Source organism: Lutra lutra, chromosome 17 (genome assembly GCF_902655055.1).
Source record: "Lutra lutra chromosome 17, mLutLut1.2, whole genome shotgun sequence".
In the NCBI taxonomy this organism is placed as follows: domain Eukaryota; kingdom Metazoa; phylum Chordata; class Mammalia; order Carnivora; family Mustelidae; genus Lutra; species Lutra lutra.
The window spans coordinates 34,752,380-34,773,431 of record NC_062294.1 but is presented as its reverse complement, the minus strand read 5'-3'; the positions used below and the strand labels follow the sequence as shown (position 1 = coordinate 34,773,431).

The 21,052-nt window shown below is 40.7% G+C and overlaps 2 protein-coding genes across 2 annotated transcripts in view; one reads left to right on the top strand and one right to left on the bottom strand.

Annotated features, from left to right (window-relative positions):
* Positions 1-15,680, bottom strand: part of LOC125089879 (ATP-binding cassette sub-family C member 12) — a 157,479-nt gene extending 141,799 nt beyond the window's left edge. The window contains exons 1-4 of the mRNA XM_047712350.1: positions 15,542-15,680; positions 5,038-5,180; positions 3,533-3,669; positions 834-992 (exon numbers count right to left, since the gene is read on the bottom strand). Coding sequence (XP_047568306.1) covers positions 834-992; positions 3,533-3,669; positions 5,038-5,136 — 395 coding nt within the window. The 5' untranslated portion in view covers positions 5,137-5,180; positions 15,542-15,680. The remainder of the gene's footprint in view (positions 1-833; positions 993-3,532; positions 3,670-5,037; positions 5,181-15,541) is intronic.
* Positions 12,949-21,052, top strand: part of LONP2 (lon peptidase 2, peroxisomal) — a 131,022-nt gene continuing 122,918 nt past the window's right edge. Inside the window, exons 1-2 of the mRNA XM_047712356.1 lie at positions 12,949-13,294; positions 19,940-20,174. Of these exons, the coding sequence (XP_047568312.1) occupies positions 13,062-13,294; positions 19,940-20,174 (468 nt within the window). The 5' untranslated portion in view covers positions 12,949-13,061. The remainder of the gene's footprint in view (positions 13,295-19,939; positions 20,175-21,052) is intronic.

Sequence of the window (21,052 nt, the reverse complement as noted above, 5' to 3'; positions counted from 1 at the left end):
GACATCAGAGCTGGTAAGCAGTGAGATCCTGACCAGTATCTGGCATGATGTAAGAGGCAGATGTTCCCTGAAAACTAATTTTTCTCTTTTACTGAACAATTCTGAGAAGTGATAGGTCAAAGTTGAACCAGCTTTGTTTTCTCAGTACCCTCAGTACACTAATTTACTTGGTAAACTAATCTCTGAGATCTGGCAATAGTGTGCCATGTTTCACAACCTCCCTTGACCAAGGAACACGCTTTTCAGGGAAGTTCTTAAGGGACGACCGTTTTCTGGTACTCTTTGGAAAATGCCGCTCTCTACCTGATGTCTCTCATGAAGCAGTTAGAGGTAGGAACATGAATACAAAACATTTAAAAATCACTTATTCATTCCCCTCCCCCCACTTAATCCTCATATTACCTTGTGAGGTACGTGGTACAGAAAACTCAATCACACAACTAGTTAGTGATGACTTAGGGATTAGGAGACTAGTCCCTTAACCCAAAATTTAATGATTAGTCACACAGGTAACTGCCTGATCCAGAAGAAAAAGCAAAAGGAACAAGGAGGGGTTATTTCTAACTCTCTTGGGGGTCCGAGGCCTTTAGGCAAATCTGATAAAAGATATGAATCCTTGCTCCAGAAAAAAGTCTCTAGTCCATATGTATAAAATACATATACCATTTCAAGGGGTCCAAGAACTACAGTGAGGCCTCTTGTTACCAAGGAAGCATGCATATTCTTTGGTTATCTAAAGATGGGCCCTACCTGCTACTCTTCAGCATCTCTGGTCACCAACCCCATAGACATGGTATTTAACCAATCCAGTGGCTTGCCCAATATAATTTTACCTTTTAGCATTTTTGTCTGAGGCATCATTTACCGACAGCTGGGGTATGGTGTTCTCATCCAAGCGTTTCTGTAAACCTAGGATCATGAGTGGGGTCAGCCATGACACCGTAAGATAGGAGAACAGGCCAGCATCATCCAGGGGCTGTGGGGCAGGAAACCTAGCAGAGAAGTCATAGGTCATGTAGTTGTTTTCATTTATTTTTTAAGATTTTATTTATTTATTTGAAAGAGAAAGAGAGGAGCACATGAGAGAGAGAGAGAAGGAGCATGAGCAGGGGGATGGGCAAAGGAAGAGGTAGAAGCAGACTCCCTACTGAGGGTGGAGCCTGACTTAAGGCTCGGGGCTTGGCATTCAATCCCAGGACCTTGGGATCATGACCCGAGCAGAAGGCAGACACTTAACCCACCAAATCACCCAGGCACTCTTGTAGTTGTCCGTATGATATAGGCTCCAAAGATAGAAAATTAAGGCAAGAGCAAGGGATTTTGCAGGGATCCATTATAGACGATGTAAAAACCACAGCTGGTCATCTGGATATACAAAACAGTATTTTTTTTTCATTACTCTGTTATGCATGATAATTAAAAAACAGAAACAACAAAAACACAATACGGGAATGACTTAAAAAGAAAGAGAAGAAGTAAGGTCTATGGAAAACAATGCAGAAGTGTCCAAAAATAGAGTTGATCTGTATCTAGAATTTGGAAAAAGCTTTAAGCATAGTGAGCAAGGAAAAAAAGGCCACTTGCAGGTCGAGAAATTCAGTATATTTTTACTTATATAAAAAAGGGAAGAAATGAGAGAAGGCAAACAAAACTATATATATAAAGTCAACCACTATTAACAATTACATATGCACATTTACATATGTATACACATTAATATATTCATATATGTACATATATTTATGTATTTATGTATTATATGTATATGTGCATTTATGTTTTTGCTTGTATGCATTTATATATGTACATATAAATACATTTATATCAAATTACTATGAGTGGTTGACTTTGACAAAGGGATTAGAATTGGTAAAATTACAGGAAAAGAGATTCTCACTGTTTCACTTTTTCTATACTTTGCTTATGTAATTTTCATAAAAACAACAACAGCGGAATAAAAAGTAATAAGTAAGAATGATAAGGTCATAACCCTAGAAATGATTCACAAGTACAGAAATAATAATTGGATGAGGATGTTGGCGTTGTGTATAACTTCTACTCTTTTTTCAAAGTTGCCTTTAATGCTGTGTATTTTGATCTGAAGAAAATTCCATTAAAAAGACTTGGGGAGAAAGATGAGAAAACGAAAATGCCAAATGCATGGGATGTTTTTGTTTCGTCTTGGACTATGGGCTCTTCTCCACTCGGTGGCCCTTCCCCTCCTCATGTCCCACCCGGCCCACAGTTGTGTCTTCTGCCCAGAAGCTGGAGAGAGAAGGGGCTGAAGGGGGAGGATGGGGATCGGTATCAGGTATCACCCGCTATGTGGGGCCATGTGTGATTGCAGAAAAAGGGCCAGAGACTGTGAACTGATAGAGGAGCAGAGCGTTCCTCTATATGAGACCTCCCAGTTCCTTGAAGTACCCAGGTTCTTTGTTCTCAGTGGAGATGAGAGCAATCCTGTGGGAACGATGTAGCTAGTAGTGAGGGGAGCTCAAGTTTTTTTAAAAATAGGAAAACAACAGCAGTTCTGTTGATAGGTAAAATCTTAGCAAACTTGTGAGAGAGAAGAGGGGATTGTGGATACAAAACGGAGTCCTGGTGACAAAATGCTGAAGAAACGGCCTAGAGGAATGCTGAGGTCCTGTCCATACATGATGAATAAATGAATTCTGTGCAGGCCCCTGAGAGAAAGGTTGTGTGGGTCAGAGAGACATTGGGGGATGGTTATTTTCAACTGTGGTTTACTGGACAAGGATACATTGAATTTCTTTAACTCTTAAGTTTAAGGGTAACACCACAAGGCATTTGGGCCCTTTCAACAGCTCCCCATTTCCTTAGAATGGAGACCAACATACTTAATGTGCCCTGTGGAAATTTGCATCCTTCTGCAATCTCATCTCATGCCACATTCCTTATCACACAAAACTCCAGTGACACTGGCCTCCTCAGTTTCTAGACACGTCATATTGTGTTCTTTCCACCTCAAGGTCAAGTCTTTGCACATGCTGTTCCCTCGCCCAGATCACTCTTTCTTTACTCCAACCTAGTAATCTCTTGTTTATCCTCCAGGGAACAGCTTAACTACCAAGAACCTATCAACTTGTTGCTATTGTCCCTCTATTGTCCCTCAGCACCCTCACACTTCTTCCTAATACCATCTTCAAGCAGCCTATAACCATGTTTATTAGTTTACTTGCTTATTGTCTTCCTCCCCAATGTGTGGTCCGTGATGGGCAAGGATCATGTCTGTCTCACTTACTGTGGTTCCCCCAAGGTCTAGCACAGTGCCTGGCACATATATGTGCTCAATGAATCCTTGTTGGATGAATGAATGAATGAATGAATGAACAAATGAGTGAGTGAATGAGTTGACTCTGCCTCCCTGATGTGCCACAGTCTGCTCTGGAGGTATGTGGCTGTGGTGGGTGACATGACCATGTGGAGACACCTTTGGGAAAGAGCCTAGGTGTTAAGGTCTGAAGAACATTGCCCTAATGGGTACTGCCCTTACCTCCCCCTCAGAACTCACTTTGGCTTGGGACGGAAAGGAATCATGGTTCTCCAGGCAGCATCATACTTCCCCCAGGGGAGAACTGTTGCCACCTCCGGTGCCTCAGGCTTCCTCACCTGCTGGCTCCAGGAGCCATCTTCTAGAGTGTACGTATTCTTGGGAAAGAAAAACCAAAAGAACATCAGTTTCCCAACCAATCTCATAAATATTATTCTGAAGTGCCAGACCAGCCACCCAAGGGCAATGGATCTTCCCACATTCAGCTTCCTAAAGAAAGGCTGCTAGAGTCAGACAGAGAAAGACAAACACTGTATGATTTCACGTGTATTTAGAACCTAAACACAACAATAACAAAGCGTTCAGAGAACGGATTGGTGGTTGCCAGAGGTGGGCGTGGGGTTTGGGTGAAATGGGCAAAGGGGGTCAAAAACTTTCAGTTATAAAATAAATGTCATGGGAACTGAACTTAATAATAATAATAATAATAATAATAATAATAATAATAATAAATTAAAAATAAAAAAATTTAAAAATAAATGCCATGGGGCTATAACGTACAGCGTGGTAACTATAGTTAAGAACACTGCATTGTAGGTCTGAAAGCTTTGAAAAGCAGATCTTAAAATTTGCCATCACAAGAAAAAAATTTATAATTGTATGAGGCGATGGATGTTATGTTTAGTAACTCTTTCACACTATATACAAATATTGAATCATTATGTCATATACCTAAAACGAATATGTTTTATGTCAATTGTATCTCAATTAAAAAATAAATAAAAGAAAGGTTTCTGGGTAGGGAATAAGTGGTGGGCCATGAGTCGAGATAACTGGGTCCCAGCCTTAGCTCTGCCTACATTCCTGGGGTGACTCTGGGCAGGCCACCCCACCTCCCCATGTTTTTAATCTGTGATACACACTTTAGACAAGACTAAAGGGAGCTATCATTAGTCACCCACAGAATGTGGACCAAGTCACCCTCTAAGGGTAAACCTACTAAAAAGAAATCAACAAGTAAGAGAGTAACCCCCAAACATTACATGGGACCCTTTTGATAAAGTAGGAAACAACTAAAAAATTTTTAAAGTATTATCTTTAGGACTTCACATAGACTATATAATACTATCTTAAAAGCATAGTAAGGGATTGATGAGAAAGGATTCAGGGGAGTAGCTACTTCAGTTGGGAAAGTCGGGGAATGAAGTGGAAGGAGATCCAGTAGCTGGATGTGATTGTCAAGGTTCAAGCTGGTGAGTTGATGATGGGCCTACAGGTGCCTAATGTACTATTATAAGTAAATACATAGATAAATAGGTAATAGATGATACATAGATACATAGACCACCATGAAGTGGTGTCATGACCAAAGATTATGATTCATTTAATTGCAGAAGCCTGAGACCCATTAAAAGAAACCAAGGTTGAATAATACGGGATAAAATTTTCTGATCTAATTTGTGACCATTGAGAATATCCTGTCAATTCAGTTTTCTGGTATTTTCATGCAAAGGAGACCTACTTACATAGCTAAGCCCTGAAACCATGTCATTGCTCACGTCCATGCCAAGATTCCCGAGGCCACCTGAAGATCTGGGGACCCAGTATATCCTCTTCCTGGTCATTTTCAGCTGTCTTGTCAATCCTTCGTTTCCCAGAATCAGAGAATCTGAAAAGGCAGCAGGTAAGAGTAGCTTAAATTCAACCCTTAGGAGTCAGGAGAGGGGGACATTCCCTGCAAGGAGTGGGCCATGGTCATGCAGGAGAGCTTGCCTCCCTCTTTTTAAACATCTACTCAGGCCTCAGCTCAAGATGACTTGGGGAAAACTTCTCTAACCAAACAATGTCAACCCTATAACACTGGGCCAGGCCTGCTCATAAAACCATGCTTCTTCTCTTATCCCAATTGGTAATTCTATATTTGTGTGAATCATTATTTGTTTAGAGCTCATTTCCTGCTCTAAATCAAGAGCCTCACAAGGACAGGGACATGTCAGTTTTGCTCACTATTGAATCCTTGGAGCCTGGGACAGTGCTATGAGGATAGCAGGTGCTCAATAAATAAATGATAAAAGGATGGATAAATACATGAAGGAAATGCAATTTTACTATTGACTCTAACTCTTAGTTTTCACAGACTCAGCGAATAGAGCTAGATACAGTTTAGGAACCTTAAATAACCAAAGGTATTTTGAAAATATACTAAAATACTTTTCATTTTTGCCTTTCTGAACATGTGACTCACTCCCAGAACATCTATATGCTTGGGTTGGGAGAAGGGATGGTAACTTAATATTTCTTTTTTTTTTTTTAGGATTTTATTTATTTATTTGACAGACAGATCACAAGCAGACAGAGAGGCAGGCAGAGAGAGAGGGGGAAGCAGGCTCCCTGCTCTGAGCAGAGAGCCCGATTCAGGGCTCGATCCCAGGACCCTGGGATCATGACCTGTGCCGAACACAGAGGCTTTTACCGACTGAGCCACCCAGGCGCCCCTAATTTAATATTTCTGAAGGAATGGAAAAAGAGAGTATACAGTAGGGCCAGCATCTGGGGTATGACCAGTGCTTCCAAGAGCCTCGTATTCAGAAAGGTCCAGGTTTGTTTAAGTCCTTGCTGTCACCATCTTGAAATTCTTAATAATTTTGAACAAGGAGCCCAAGTTTCCATTTTGCACTGGGCCTCACAAATTATGTAGTCAGTCCTGATGTTCAAATACAGCTCTTGATGTTCAAATATTGGGTTGTGCTTTGAGTAAATAGACTTGCAGACTAACCAGTCTTGGGAGAAGATTCTCCAAATGCCTCTATCCCATTTCCTCCCAAACCACTTCCTTTCAGCAAATCACGACCCCAACTGGTGGCCTCCGGTTCTGGAATTCTGCTATGGAACATGCAAGACAGACTCCCCAGTCAAGGCATCAGACCATAAGGTTTACTTGCCGTGCAATCATAGAAGCGAACACGAAATAAGTCAGTCAGAGAAGGACAAATACCATAGGATTTCACCCATATGTGGAATTTAAGAAGCAAAACAGATCAACATAAGGGAAGGGAAGGAAAAGTAAAATAAGATGAAAACAGAGGTGGAGGCAAACCATAAGAGACTCTTAACTCTAGAAAACAAACTGAGGGTTCCTGAAGGGGTTGTGGGTCAGGGGATGGGGTCACTGGGTGACAGGCATTCAGGAGGGCTCTTGCTATAGGAACACTGGATGTTGTATGCAACTGATGAATCACTAAATCCTACCTCTGAAACTAATGATACCCAATATGTTAATTAAATTGAATTTAAATTAAAAAAATTTTTAAAAAGTCAGTCTGTCAGGGATGGTGGAAAAGAAGAAAGAGAGAATGTCACGCACTTTCTTTAAAGACTCTGGGGAGAAACAAGGTTTCTGGCTGCCATGAAACAGTATAGGACACAGACACATTAAGGTAAAATTGGCATAACTCAATAGAAACCCCTGGGTGAGGACCACAGTGTAGTGCAGTACAGTCTATTCCCTACACAAAGTTTTCCAGGGAAGGGAATGGCGAGGGCAGGGAGCGGAAGCCAACAAATTCGGGATTGCAAGTCATGGACATGGCAAGCGGCTATATCACTGGTGCGCTGACAGAGGTTTGTATCTATAACTAATCTACTATCGCAATTGGTGAGTCCAGTTCCAAAATGAACGCTGCTTGACATTTGCTTTAGCTTAGTGAGTAAGAGGAAAATGAAATATCAAAGGTGACTTTTGGCTGGATCTTCACTAATTTTTCAATGCCCTGAATAGTTTGCAAATACTGAAACAATACTTCCTCATTTTTCTTATGCTTGTCACAATGTGATGGCTTTAGGCACAATAGACTTGTAGATTTAATCTGCATTATTAGCATTTCCTGCATTTATTTCTTCAGCTTACGCAATCAACAAAATAATAAAATAGCATTGCTTTATAAGGCTTTTTAACATTTTTGTGTGTGTGCGGTGTAAATATTCCCACTGCAGCTGATTTCAAGCTACTATGGAATATGAAGTTGGTGAGACAGACATAATGATCCCTCATTCTACAGTATTTCCACCCTACAGATGCAACAGAGATAAATAATTTCAAAATGCAAATAATAGTAAAATGTAGTAAAATAACTAGGGAGTGATACATTTTGAGTATTACCTTTGTCTTTGATATGATATATTTAATCACAAATTTAAATAATTTAATTTTAATAATGTTTGTGTTTAATGACTGGGCTCTCAGAATTCCTGAAAGGTGACAGTTTGTTCTCCTGAGCCAGTATGAACAGACTCCAGCAGACCCCTGCTGATCATCTGGAAAACATGGTGCCTCTTTCTAAATCCTTCTTCCACTGGGAACAGTTTTTTTCAATTCACTCCTAAGTTAGGCTGTGCCTGGGGGTTAGCTTTCCTGGCTCCCTTGATGCAGAGGGGAACAAGAAGGAGCTGAAAGTTTGGGTGAGGGCCTTGCTGAGGGGGCCTAGTGGGCTAACCACACTGCAAATAAATGAGAGTCGTGGAAAGGTCTTGAGAGCAGAGTGTGGCCCCATAGAGGCCTGGTAACCTGGAGAACACCACCATGCCACAAGCAAGCCAAAATGCATTACTCCACACTCTCCAATGACAGCAGGGTAGGCAGTGACCAGGCGGACAAAAAACATCACTTGGAAGAGCCAAGGAGAAGAGGACACTATGCCCAGGACCCTGACTTGTCCTCTGCCAGGCCACAGCTCTGAGGCTGATCCTTCACTGAGAGTAACTTAAAGGAACTATTTAAATGACTGGATTAGACAGGAGGTTAAAATGGTAAGCCCGAACACTTATTTTCTCTTCATTAACCAGCAAGTAGGGGCTCAAGAGGAAGACCATGTGCTTAGAGACCAAATAGAGATATTGAATGTTCTCTCACCTTTCAGCTCTGGTCTGATTTGCCAACCTTGATTATTTTTACACACCTGAGGAGAGATGCAGCGAGGATTTCAAAGGTGTGACCAATTTTTATATGGCATTTATCCAAGAAACTAATAACAGGGAAAAGTAAACCAATTGGAAATGAAGGAAATGTAAGCATGTGTAATGGATACATGTTTGCAGAACATGAGTTGCTCATTTCAGCATGATGGCAGCTCAGGCACACATTAGTGTGTGCCAAATTCCAATCGATGAGGCCCAGCTCTGCTTCCTTGACTGACCAGGGAAATTCCCTCCAGAACTTCCTTTAGCAGACCTCGAGAAGTTCCCTGGCCTCCCAACTTCCTTTTGGGAAGAACTAGAGTGCAAGTTTATTCGCTCGGATTGGGGTGAGACCAACACTGTGTTGAGGGTGAGGATAAGGATGTGACAGGAATAAAACAGAGGAAATAGTTGCCTCCAGCCCTGTGTTCTCCCCATCCCTTGGAGGGGGAACATCATGATGATAAACTTGGCTTAGACATGGGTCATTTGCATATGACCAAACAACCTGGGAACAGGAGGGGAGCCACTGCAGCAAGGTTATATGTGGCACAGGCTGTCGGGAGGAGCTGACCTACTTCCTCATTGTGCTTACCCCTTATCCAGCAGTATGTAGTGTCCAAAGCTAGAAGGTGCACCAGAGGGTAGGGAATGTACCCAAAGGGTAAGGAACGTGAGATCTAGATGGTTAGATCTTATTCCTGTATCTCTCCCTTCCAGTCCATTTACACCCTGTGCCTGTCAACTTTCCCTGCTTTGAGGTTCATTTCCTTCTGCTAGTTCTGATAGCTTCTGGAGGCCATCACTGGCATCTTCCTGATTGCTGAATCTCACATCCAAATGCCTGGCCTTCTTCTCTGTTCCAGAAACTGGGAAGCTCCTCCCCAACTTGATCTTTGCACTAATCCTAATCTCTGCCAAGAACATTCTCCTTCCAGCTCCTCGTGGAGCTGGTCCATTCTCACCATTCAGGTCTCAGCTCAGACACCACCTCCTGGGAATAACCTTCGCAGACCTCCCTTGTGAACACTGCACTCCTCTTTCTATCCCCTTCTACATAGCTTCCTGCTTTATTTGCTCTACTTACCGCTCTCTCAAATCTTTCTTTCTTGGTGTATTCATTTTCTGCCTACCTCACTAGAATATCAGCTCTTTGAAACCAGGGACCTTGTCTTGCTCATTGATGTATTTGTGAATCTAGAATAGTGCTCAGCACACAGTAGATGTTTAATAAATATGTGAAGGATAAATAAATAATGTAGATGCAGAGCCTGTCAAAGAAGGAACCAGGAAATCCACATGGCTACAGAAGAACTCACATTTAGATTCTTGAGGCTTTTCCAGGTCGGCGGACACATCCCATCACAGACATACAGTCACAGGATTAAAAGAAGGTGTCCATCAGCAAGCAATTTAAACGTGGATCCATTCCCATAACACAGCTTCCTTAGTGCAGTGTGAATTTGTATTTAAAAAAAATAAATCTGGCGATTATTATATGAATAGAATATCAATTTTGTTTTTTGTTATTGCTGTTACGGGGGCAGGGGTATAAGTGTGTAGGTTAAAAGCATTAAACATAAGTGTTTAAAAAATAGACCATGGAGCATAACAAATAACATGGAGGACACAGGGAGATGGAGAGGAGAAGGGAGTTGAGGGAAATTGGAAGGGGAGGTGAACCATGAGAGACTATGGACTCTGAAAAACAATCTGAGGGTTTTGAAGGGGCGGGGGGTTGGGAGGTTGGGGGAGCCAGGTGGTGGGTATTATGGAGGGCACGGATTGCATGGAGCACTGGGTGTGGTGCATAAACAATGAATTCTGTTACGCTGAAAAGAAATAAAAAAAATAATTTGGGAAAAAAAAAGAAGTCATCAGAGTCATCACGGGACAAGAGGTCATCAGAAAGACTCTTAACTACAGGAAACAAACAGGGTTTCTGGAGGGGTGGTGGGTGGGTGGATGGGATAATTGGGTGATGGGTATTAGGAAGGGCATATGATGTGATAAGCACTGGGTGCCATATGCAGCTAATGAATTATTGAACCCTACATCCAAAACTGGTGATGTAGATTATATTGGTTAATGGAATTTAAATTAAAAAAAATTTGGAAAAGTAAAAAAAAAAAAAAATAGACCATGAAGTTTATAAGATGGTTTTTTAATTTTTTTGCTAAACACAAGAAAACCTCAAAAAAAAAAATTGGGCCTCTCCATCTTGCCCTTAGAGAGGCTTTGATAAAAAGGTAAGCTCTTGTGGACCTGGGTCAATTTTTTTTTTTTTTAATCTCTCTCTCTCTCCCCAGAGTCTACCACAAGGTAGGATGCGTAATGTACATCCAGAGAAACGGTCCAGAGCTTGCTTACTGTATCCAGGATCTTCAGCTCAACTTCTCTCTAGGCCTGGTGGCTCGGGCCCCAGTCTAGGAGATAACCTTGAGAACTGGTTTTTCCTTCCTTCATCACATCCGAGCCATCAGCATTTTCTGTTGAAGCTACACTCCAATGTAGCTTGCAGTCTAAGTCCTCATTTTCTCTTGCCTGGACAACTGTAACCACCTCATAACTAGCTTCCCAGCTTCTGATCTTAAATCATTACATTGCCTTCTCCACACAGCAGCCACAATGGTCTCTTGAAAACTTAAACCAGAAACGTTATTCTGCACCTTGAAGCTGCTAGAGGCTTGCATCAGGCTTAGAGTAAAACGCTGACTTCTTACTAGACTCCTTACCCTACCTTTTTACCTCTTCCACACCCCTCTATTATCTGACCCTGGCACTACTCTTATCTCAGCCAAACCACCATGCCCCACTTGCACTGAATTCCAGGAGTAGTTTCCTCAAATACCCAAAATTCATTCCAGCCACAAAGTCTTTGCAATTGTCACTTCCTTGACCTGGAATATCACCTCCCCTGAGCTTTGCATTGCTACCTCTTCATGCACAGGGCCCAGTTCAAATGTCATCTGTCCAGTGAACCCTTCTCTGACCGCCTAAAGGACTTCCCACCATCCAAAATTACTCTCCTTGCTTATTGTTTGTTTCCCTCTCTAGAAGTTCAGCTCCATGAAAGCAGTAACCTTGCCTGTCTTGTTCACTGACAGTTACCCAGCACCTAAAATAATATCCAGTATATAGTAGGTATTCCAAAAATATTGCTTAGTGAATGAAAGAAAGGTGGGATAATGTCAGAGAAAGAGCTTTCGGCAGGAGCATTCAAGTTCCTGTATCTCTATCTCCACCACTGCCTTATATATCTGCCTTCTCCGCAGCATACACAGAAGCGCACAGTTCCACCTGCCCTGTATCAGACTCAGCCGTCTACAGGGCTATCCCCCTGGCCAAGAGATACCCAAGGGTAGGAGCTTGTCTTATGTTATACTCTTTACCCCTCCACAATTAGCTCGGAGCCTTGTACTTAGCAGCCTCTTAATGAATGGACTCTCGACTCCTTCTTGGATTCCGAAAGCATTGCTGGACTTTACAGGGAAAATTTTCCATCTTCAACCTATAGCCAAACCCAAGTCAAGTCTCAACGTGAACAAGCATTAATGGCCAAATCTAAAACATTTCAAGCGATAAAATACATATTATTGCGTTATAACCCATAAAAAAATCAGTGAACCCTTAATAAAGTAAAAAAAAATTGAGTAAGTAAATAAATGAGGGAAATGTGCAGATTTTTCTTACAGAATTCCAGTAATAAATGTAGTATTAACTCCCTAGAATGTATGTATTACTTATAAAAAGAAATATACCAGCTTACAGTAGGGAAATCCAGCAGATACCTCCTTTACCAAGTAATCAGGGGCAAAATCATCATTAATAATAAATTTCAACCATCATGTATCAGGAAGAAGGTCACATCTCTTCTGTATAGTCTTTCTGCCAAAAATGTATAATGTTATAACGTTCATCCCAAGAAAACTTCAGATAAACCCAAATTAAGGGACATTCTACAAAATTACGGGCCAATGTTCTTTAAAAGTACATATATGTGTGTGTGTGTGTGTGTGTGTGTGTGTGTGTGTGTGTGTATATATGATTTAGGAGACATCACGACTAAATATAAAGTAGGATCCTGGGCCAGAAAAAAAAGGACATTGGTGAGAAAACTGGCAAAATTTGTGCAAGGTCTATAGGTTAGATAACAGTGATGTTAATTTCTGGTTTTTATCATTGAACTGTGGGAACTCCTTTTTGCAATATTTTTGTAAATCTAAAATCAGTTCGAATGAAAAGTTAAAAACATTTCAAGTAGATAAAATTTAAACATGGTCCTCTCTCCAGGGCACAGTTCTGCGGCTGAGCCTCAGGAGAAAATGGAAAGGCAGACCTCGTGGAGGGTAAAGATTGCTCGGGCTGAAGTACTCCTGTTCTCCTACACTTAATGCACGCGCTCTGCGGGGCGGCTCCGGAAGGGGGCAGCGCGAAGCTGCGGAGTTTGAGCCCGGGGGCGGGCCGTAGAGCGGAGCCGGAAGCGCTAGCGCGCCGACGCGCCAGTGGTTGGGAGCTTTAGTCGGGGCTCAAGAGGTCGCGCAGAGCTGTGGCTGCTGCTGTTTTTGACGGTTCCACAGCGTGAACAGCTGTCACCATGTCGTCCGTGAGCCCCATCCAGATCCCCAGACGCCTCCCGCTGCTGCTCACCAACGAGGGCGTGCTCCTGCCCGGCTCCACCATGCGCACCAGCGTAGACTCGGCCCGCAACCTGCAGCTGGTGCGGGGCCGCCTGCTTAAGGGCACTTCGCTGCAGAGTACCATCCTGGGGGTGATCCCCAATACGCCCGACCCGGCCAGCGACGCGCAGGACCTGCCGCCGCTGCACAGGTAGGCCGGGCGGCCCCCGCGGCGGCGGCGGCGGGCGGCGCGGCCTCCTCTCCGGACCCCGGCCCAGGCCAGGCCCGGCCTCGGGACGTTGAGGCTCGAGGGGTGGCCTTCGTGGCTCAGTTTTGCCTCTTCAGCTACCTCCTGTGTGAAATGGGGGTGACAGATGTCTGTCTCGTGACTGTTAAAGGGCATAACTCATGAAGTAGTGAAAATTCCTCAGTTAGCTGGCGCTGTTCCTTTGATTTAAGTTCTCTTCCCCGCCCGCCCCCCCCCCCCCAAGTCTTCAGACTCCTGGCCCAGTTTCTGAATTTTCCAGGCGCCTCCTCTTTCTTTTCTTTTCTTCCCTTCCTCCATCTTTCTGCCCTCGTAAGTGAGACACTTGCTATTCCATACGTTTTCTCTTTTTCCTGTGCCGTCCTAATCCGCACTACCCTTTTCATTAATTTTTGGGTGCCTGTCTTCCAAACTCCCTGCCTGCCCCTTCTCTTTTACCCTCCCTTCCTGCTCACGTATTCCCTTGTCTTCCCTTTCTGGAATTTTCTCATCTCCTCCTATCTGCTCTTTTTCTCGTATCTTAACATTTCTTACACCGCAAGCTTACCACTAGATTGCCCTACACGATGGCCCTAGTTGTGTGTCTTTGGGTGAGACACCCTGTGCCTATTGGAACCTAACAGTAACCATTTTTTGGGCATGTTAATTAAGTGTTAATTAATTAAGTGAAATAATTTTTGTGCTTGATAGTAGTCCAGTACTGTAGCCACTAGTCACATGTGTCCGGTCCAAACTGAGTTGCTAGAGTGACCAACTGCCGGGGTTTGCGGCGAATTGAAGTAGTTGTAGTTGTAGAAGTCCTGTTTCCCAGGAAACACTGTTAGTCCTAGATAAATCAGTGCAGTTAGTCAGCCCAAACGTGCTGTAAGTATACAGCACACACTAGAATTTGAAAATTTAGTATGTAAAATGTTTTGCTGGTTAATTAATAAATTTTACATAGATTAGGAGTTGGAATGGTAGTACTTTGGCTGTTCAGGGTTAAATAAAATACTAGTATTTTACTTTTTGCTTTTCCAGTATGGCTACTAAAATTACATATGTGGTTTACATTGTATTTCTATTAGACAATGCTGGGATACAGTATATGCTCAACAAATGATATCATTTTTTTTTTTTTCAGACTCACCTCCCTAGCCTGTGCCTCCTATCCTTAACTCTTCCTGAGATGCTTTCAGTTTAGAGCAATTGTTTACCTCCAGGTATCCTTTTTTAAAGTTAGGGATTCCTGACTGAATGATTTGGAATGCCTTATTCTTACCCCAAATTTCATGACTATATACATTTCTAAAAGGAGAGTCTTTGACTATCTTCAAATTCAGAAGGGAAACTGGTATCTCTCCCTTCCCTTCCTAAAACAAAAAAAAACCCAGTAACACTATCTCATTAATCCACATTGTAAAAACCTTGCATTGCTCAGGCATGGGAAACATTTTGACTTCCAACTGATCTCCTTTGGTTATTGCTTGCATGGAATTGGATACTTCTCAAGTTTCCATGAACTCTGATAAATTGTATTGAATTCTGGTTTCCCAACATAATGACCCCACTCCTTAAGCCTCTGCTTATGCCACAATTTTTTGCTCTCTGTGCCTAGGCATTTGATTGCTGGTTGAGGCAGGAGTGTTCATGGTTAGATTTTTTGTTTTAGTTCTGTGCATATGTGTGGTTATTACCCATGGGTACACTGTGAATTTCGAAAGGAGATTTAGTCATATTTTAGTCATTTTGTTAGTATATCCTGGCAAGAGTTTGGATGCTTTTTAATTTCTTTTATGTAAATCCCTCCAACACATCTGTAACTGAATTCTCATGCTTGGAAGCAATTGTTAATATTCAGATGATGTATGATCTGATCCGTGATGTTCATATCACTGCTTTTGTTTTAAATTAATAGCAAAGTTAAAATTATTCATTTAAGTTAGAAAAAATATATTGGCAATTCTTCATAGAATTCTATTAGAAGGATCCACCAGTCCATCTGGTTATTCTAGAAATATTGTTTGCTACTTGAAAAATCTGTGTAGGATTGTACTACATTCCTTAGTACTAGCTTCAGATGTCTTTTTTCTCTAATATGACGTTGAAACACTCTTTTAAAAATTTAAAAAGCTTTGATAATGCAAATATTGAGTTACCCATAACCATACCATTACTCTGTTTCGATACATAAATCTGCCCTTCCTCAGTTACCTGCTTTTCCAGATGGTGGTGGTACCCAAAGGGAAGGCCAGGGGCTCTACTCCTGTCTTTTGTTTCCTTTAGACCATCCAGGTGACAATGCCTCAGTCTTGAAGAGCAGCAGAAGTCATCTATTCCACTGTGTTCCTTGTTGCACAAAATAGCAAAGCCAGATGTTGACTTCCCTGAACAGCTCACTTTACTGTTTCGAACAGCACACTCCCTTCTGCATGTTAGTTAGTGTGCAGGCATGTTACCCGACACAGGAGTCTTTTTAAAGGAGGAGCTTTGGATTAGCCCTGCAGTGTAGAACTTGGCTCTTAATGCTACCTCAGGGCACCCTGTTGACCTTGACTTGAGTGACTCATTATTTTCTTAATGAAGATGGATAATAATTTAGTACTACATATACACTGTCCTTTCATGCCTTTCAAGATGGTCATCCAGTCGTCTTCCAGCCTTACGGTCTTCAGGATACATGGCTTCATTTCCACCTAGTGCTGATTTCTCAGCCCCTCTCTTTCTGGCTTCTTCCTCGAAGATCCCAAATTAGTTTCACTGGCAGTTGTCTGACAAGAAATGAATGCTTTGTAGATAGCAGATGTACAGTTTCATAATTTGGGTTAACTTTTTGTCCAGGCATTACTCCTATTTTTATCTGTGAGCATTCTTAGGCATTCAGAAATATTACCTGATAGTACTAACATTTTAAAATTTATGTTAGCAAGTATGTAATGGATAGCTCTATAGATTTTCCTAAATCTGCATTTATTCTTTTTTAGGAAAGTGTCTACAAGTGGCAATCTTAAATTCAGAAATGAAGTTTTAATTGAAAAAAAATTTTTTTAAGTAATCTCTGTCCCCATTGTGGGGCTTGAACTCGCCACCCCAAGATTAAGAGTTGCATGCTCTGTTGACTGAGCCAGCCAGGCACCCCCAGAAATGAAGTATTAGTAAAGGAATGAAAACCAAAAATCCTATAGCAACAGAAGCCTCATCTGTTGTAGACCTTGGGGCAATCCTAATAAGCTCCTTGTTTCTAAATCATTATTAATCATGATGATGAGTTTTGCCAAAAAGCATAAATAATTCAAGAAGATAAGTAGGGTGATACAAGAGAATACTAAAAAGATGTTTCAGTTGTTCTTTCCCAAAGATGTGTAACTTGATTCTAGAGTTTTGGTAGAAATGCTTCTCTTTGTTAAGTGTAATAAGATGTGAACAGTTGATATTAAATGATAGCAGTGCTTTCTAGTATCTCAACTATTTAGAAGTTATGTGAATAAGTCTGTGTTTATATTTCTTATAGGCACAAATTGATATTGTCCATTGTGGTGATAAAAGTAAAATATATCCTGAAACTTAATACAGGTCTCTTTTGCCTGCCTATGCAGTATCTTTCAGGGAAAACTAACCTGTTTACCCTTTTTGAATCTCAGCCGCTAATTTATAATAAGGAAATGATGCTACCTTCCTCACAGGACTGAAAGGTAGTACATAATGAGATAATACTTATGAAAGCCTTTTGTAGGCTACAGAGCAATAAACCTATATGTTAGAGGTATTATCCCCAAATAGGTAGTTGGTCTTTTTTTTTTTTTTTAAGATTTTATTTATTTATTTATTTGACAGGCAGAGATCACAGGTAGGCAGAGAAGCAGGCAGAGAGAGAGAGGTGGAAGCAGGCTCCCCGCTGAGCAGAGAGCCCGATGCGGGGCTCCATCCCAGGTCTTTGGGATCATGACCTGAGCCGAAGGCAGAGGCTTTAACCCACTGAGCCACCCAGGTGCCCCCAAATAGGTAGTTTTAAATGTAAATTTCACAAATGGTGAAGGAGAGAGAAGTGAGAAGGCCCCGTAGTCTTTCAGTATGGGCAGAACTGAACTATGTCATTATAGAAAAAGATTTGGAAGATTGAGGATTCCAAGAAAGATGGAGAGCTTTAAAGTTAAAAAAAAAAAAAAAAAAAGCAAGTGGTTGGCATAGGTAGGCCAGTTTGGATATTTATACAATATCCTCATCTTCGAAAACTGCCTTTTGTAGTAGTGCTGCTTTTAGATTTTCCCACAACTACAGTTGATGGTTCTCAGATATTTTTGGAACTCTTCTATTGTCTAAGTCAGTTTCCAAAGTACATTAATCAACCCATTGTAATCAGACTTTGTTTGGATTAAAACAGTATTTTACAACTCTGAAAATAGATCCCAGTTAGGAGTTCAAAAATTCTTCAAACTGTAAAATACCACAGTAACTAAGGTGTAGATTTACAGAACTACTAACCTAAAGGGAAAGAACACCACTCATTTGTTGTATACATTTGGGTCTGTTGCAAAATCAGAATGTTGCCTTATGGTCATGCATAAGGCAAATAAAACAAATATTAATAGAAAAACTGGAATATTTAGAAAGATGACTAACTTGATATGAAGCCCGTTATGTATCATAGTTAGTAGGAAAGTATTAAATTAATGCATATTTTGTTTACTTACTCTCTGTGTTTATATATATAACCTAGAGCCCAAAATACAATAGAACTTGTCTAAAATCACATTTAAACATGGTGCTTCTTCACAGAGCTTTTCACCCAAAATGTCTTTTGCCAGATACTCTTTGTAGTCATCAATCATTTCATAGATCTTGTTTTTCTTTAAAAATGTTACATTCTAGTCAGCTGTAAGCGATTTTAAGGTTAGACCCAATTAACAATTGTAAAACCTTTATATATTTTATTTCATTAGAAGGAGAGGCATAATATAAATCCAACTTAATCTCTTTTTGATTTGGAGCATCTTCCTTTCATAGTTAACACACTGTTTTACTTGCTTTGTAAGAAAACTCATTTTTAGTTTTACCTTTCATGAATGACGTGGCTCAAATAATTAAATTTATCTCCTAATCTGGAGGTTTGGAGTTGCCTCATCTCTCTCTCTGGTTTCTCCGTGGTTCCAGTTTGCAAACCCCTTAGGCCAGGGATCCAGTTTGTCATCTGTTGATGTTGTCTGTAGACAGATCTGCATTGTGCAAGCATTGATGGCATCATCTGAGGGGAATTGTAGTCTTGGTCTTGGATCAGTTCAGCTATTGCTAACTTTCTTAGGCAATCTGAGTTGGTTTACAGGAAATGGGAGATATAGCCTACTACCATTAATGACTGAAGACAAACAGCCACAACACAGATACCTTAAAATAATAGGTAATTATCAAATCATTTCAGTTTTTAAAGTATATCATGTCCCCCCCCCACCAAATTATCTTCCTGATTCTTTGGTTTTAGTTATTGTTTAAATCAGTTTTTATCCCCTGTACAAGTGATAGGACAGAAAAGGTGGTAAGGAAAGATGGACATAGTTCAAAATTAACTGAATGGCAGAAGGAAGCCAAAGGTTCCGCATAATCTACAGAATTAATATAAGGAAGTAGTTGTGAATTGACTGCATATAGAAGTAAGCAAATTCCCTGACATATTCAAATTCTGTATTCAAATGTAATTCTGTATGTTTGAGATGGGTGAGTTTGATTTTCCAGGATTACCATTTCCCCAGGGTGTTGAGAGTTCTAGTTACCTTAATTCTAGTTTCTTCTCTGAAATCACAGGCCTTCCTGTGGCTGAAGGGAGAAGATAGAATTTTAGTTTGGGGTCTGGGTGTGTTTTCTGAATGTGGCTCTTTCCATTTTGTATCATTTTGCCTTAGTTTGGATGGGACTTCCTTTCTGTGAATTAAGTTTATATGTAACTTGGTCAGAATTGTATGTTCTGGTAAGGAGCTAAGACTGAAATAAAGTAGAACTTTTATAGTTAGTATTAGGTGGAACCTTTACCACTTAGGACAGAACAAAGTGTATACCTTCAGTGTGTGGCCTCTAATATTTAGTCCCCACATTTAGATATTTCATATTCATGGGCATAGATACTAATTATCAGATTTGATGACAGTTTGTGAGAAGGCAGATACGTAGAAGTTTCGGGGACTGATGGTGTGAAAAACCGGGCTTGATGTTGGTTGCAAAACTGGTTATTGGAACAGAGATTTCTTAGATTGGTTTAACGTTCTGCTGTTTATATATCCATCTGTTTAAAACGCTAATATTTGTTCTGGTATAATATTGCCTCATTCCTAGCAAAATGAATTTAAGCTATGTAATTATCAAGCACTTTTATGTTTTTATTTTTAGGAATTTTTACCTAATCTCAAAGGAGATGATGATTAGAATGAGACAGTCTGCTTTGCCCCCTTGCTGATGTTGGTGACTTCACAGACCGTTACTAGTGGCTAAATTAGAGAAATAATTCATTTCCACTTTAGATGTTGTTTTTAAAATAATTTCTCAGAAAAGACAATACCTTTTGAGGCAAGTTTCTGTCCTACCACACTGAACATTTGTAACACTGATGTTTTGTGTGTTTTTCAGGATTGGGACGGCTGCCCTGGCGGTTCAGGTTGTAGGCAGTAACTGGCCCAAGCCTCACTATACTTTGCTGATTACAGGCCTGTGCCGTTTCCAGATTGTACAGGTCTTAAAAGAGAAGCCATATCCTGTTGCTGAAGTGGAACAGTTGGACCGGCTTGAGGAATTTCCCAATACCTGTAAAACTAGGGAGGAACTAGGAGAACTATCAGAACAGTTTTACAAATATGCAGTACAAGTGAGTTGCTTTTATTTTTTTCCTTAAAACCCCATTTTCTCCAGTTCCTTTCCTGCCCTAAGATATGATGAATCTATTGAGTGTGAAGTTTTAGGGCAGCATATGTTTAAATGACTTAGTAATATAACATATTGGTTTCACTTTGCTTTTGTCTAAGAGTGTACCTACGACATTCTAGGAAAAATGAGCCAACTCTTTCTAAAATTTTTCTGAGGAGTCTTTCTAGAGCTTTCCTTATAACTTCCAGTGTCTCCAAACCAGATAGTTATTAAACCTAAGTAGTGTTAAAAACTAAAATATTGAACAAAAGTCATATGTCACAAGAGTTACCTAGGTAGCAAATTACATAAGTTATGTTGGTTCAGAAGTCAAGGTCACACTGAGAATGGCAGTAACTTTGGAGGGTTAGGTCTACAGTAGACTGATTTCAAAGATGGTTAAAGCCTTGATTAAAGCCTAGAATGCTGGGAGAGAAGCACATATGAGGCATGCATTAAATATTTGACTTTTTAATTCTAGGTTTTAGATTTTTTTTAACTCTAGATTGACTAGAAATCTTCTCCCCTCACCCCATTTTGTTTGAAACTTTATCAAAATACATTGTAAAATCGAGTCTTCTACTTTCTGTTGATGCAGTCCAGTGACTGTAACTAGATCTGTGAGGATCAGGCAGTGTCTAAAGGTCTCATTTGTTGAAACGTGTAAGGCAAGTATCCACATCCTTTGTATCTGTACCTGATGTGGCATTTGAAGCAACACACTTCTAGTGTCGTAAACAACAGGGAAATAGAGAACTTAGAGCTATAACTTCTGTGGAGACTGAAAGGAAGGACCTACTCTGAACAAAGAAACTTCATGTTGAGAACTGGAATAAGTGA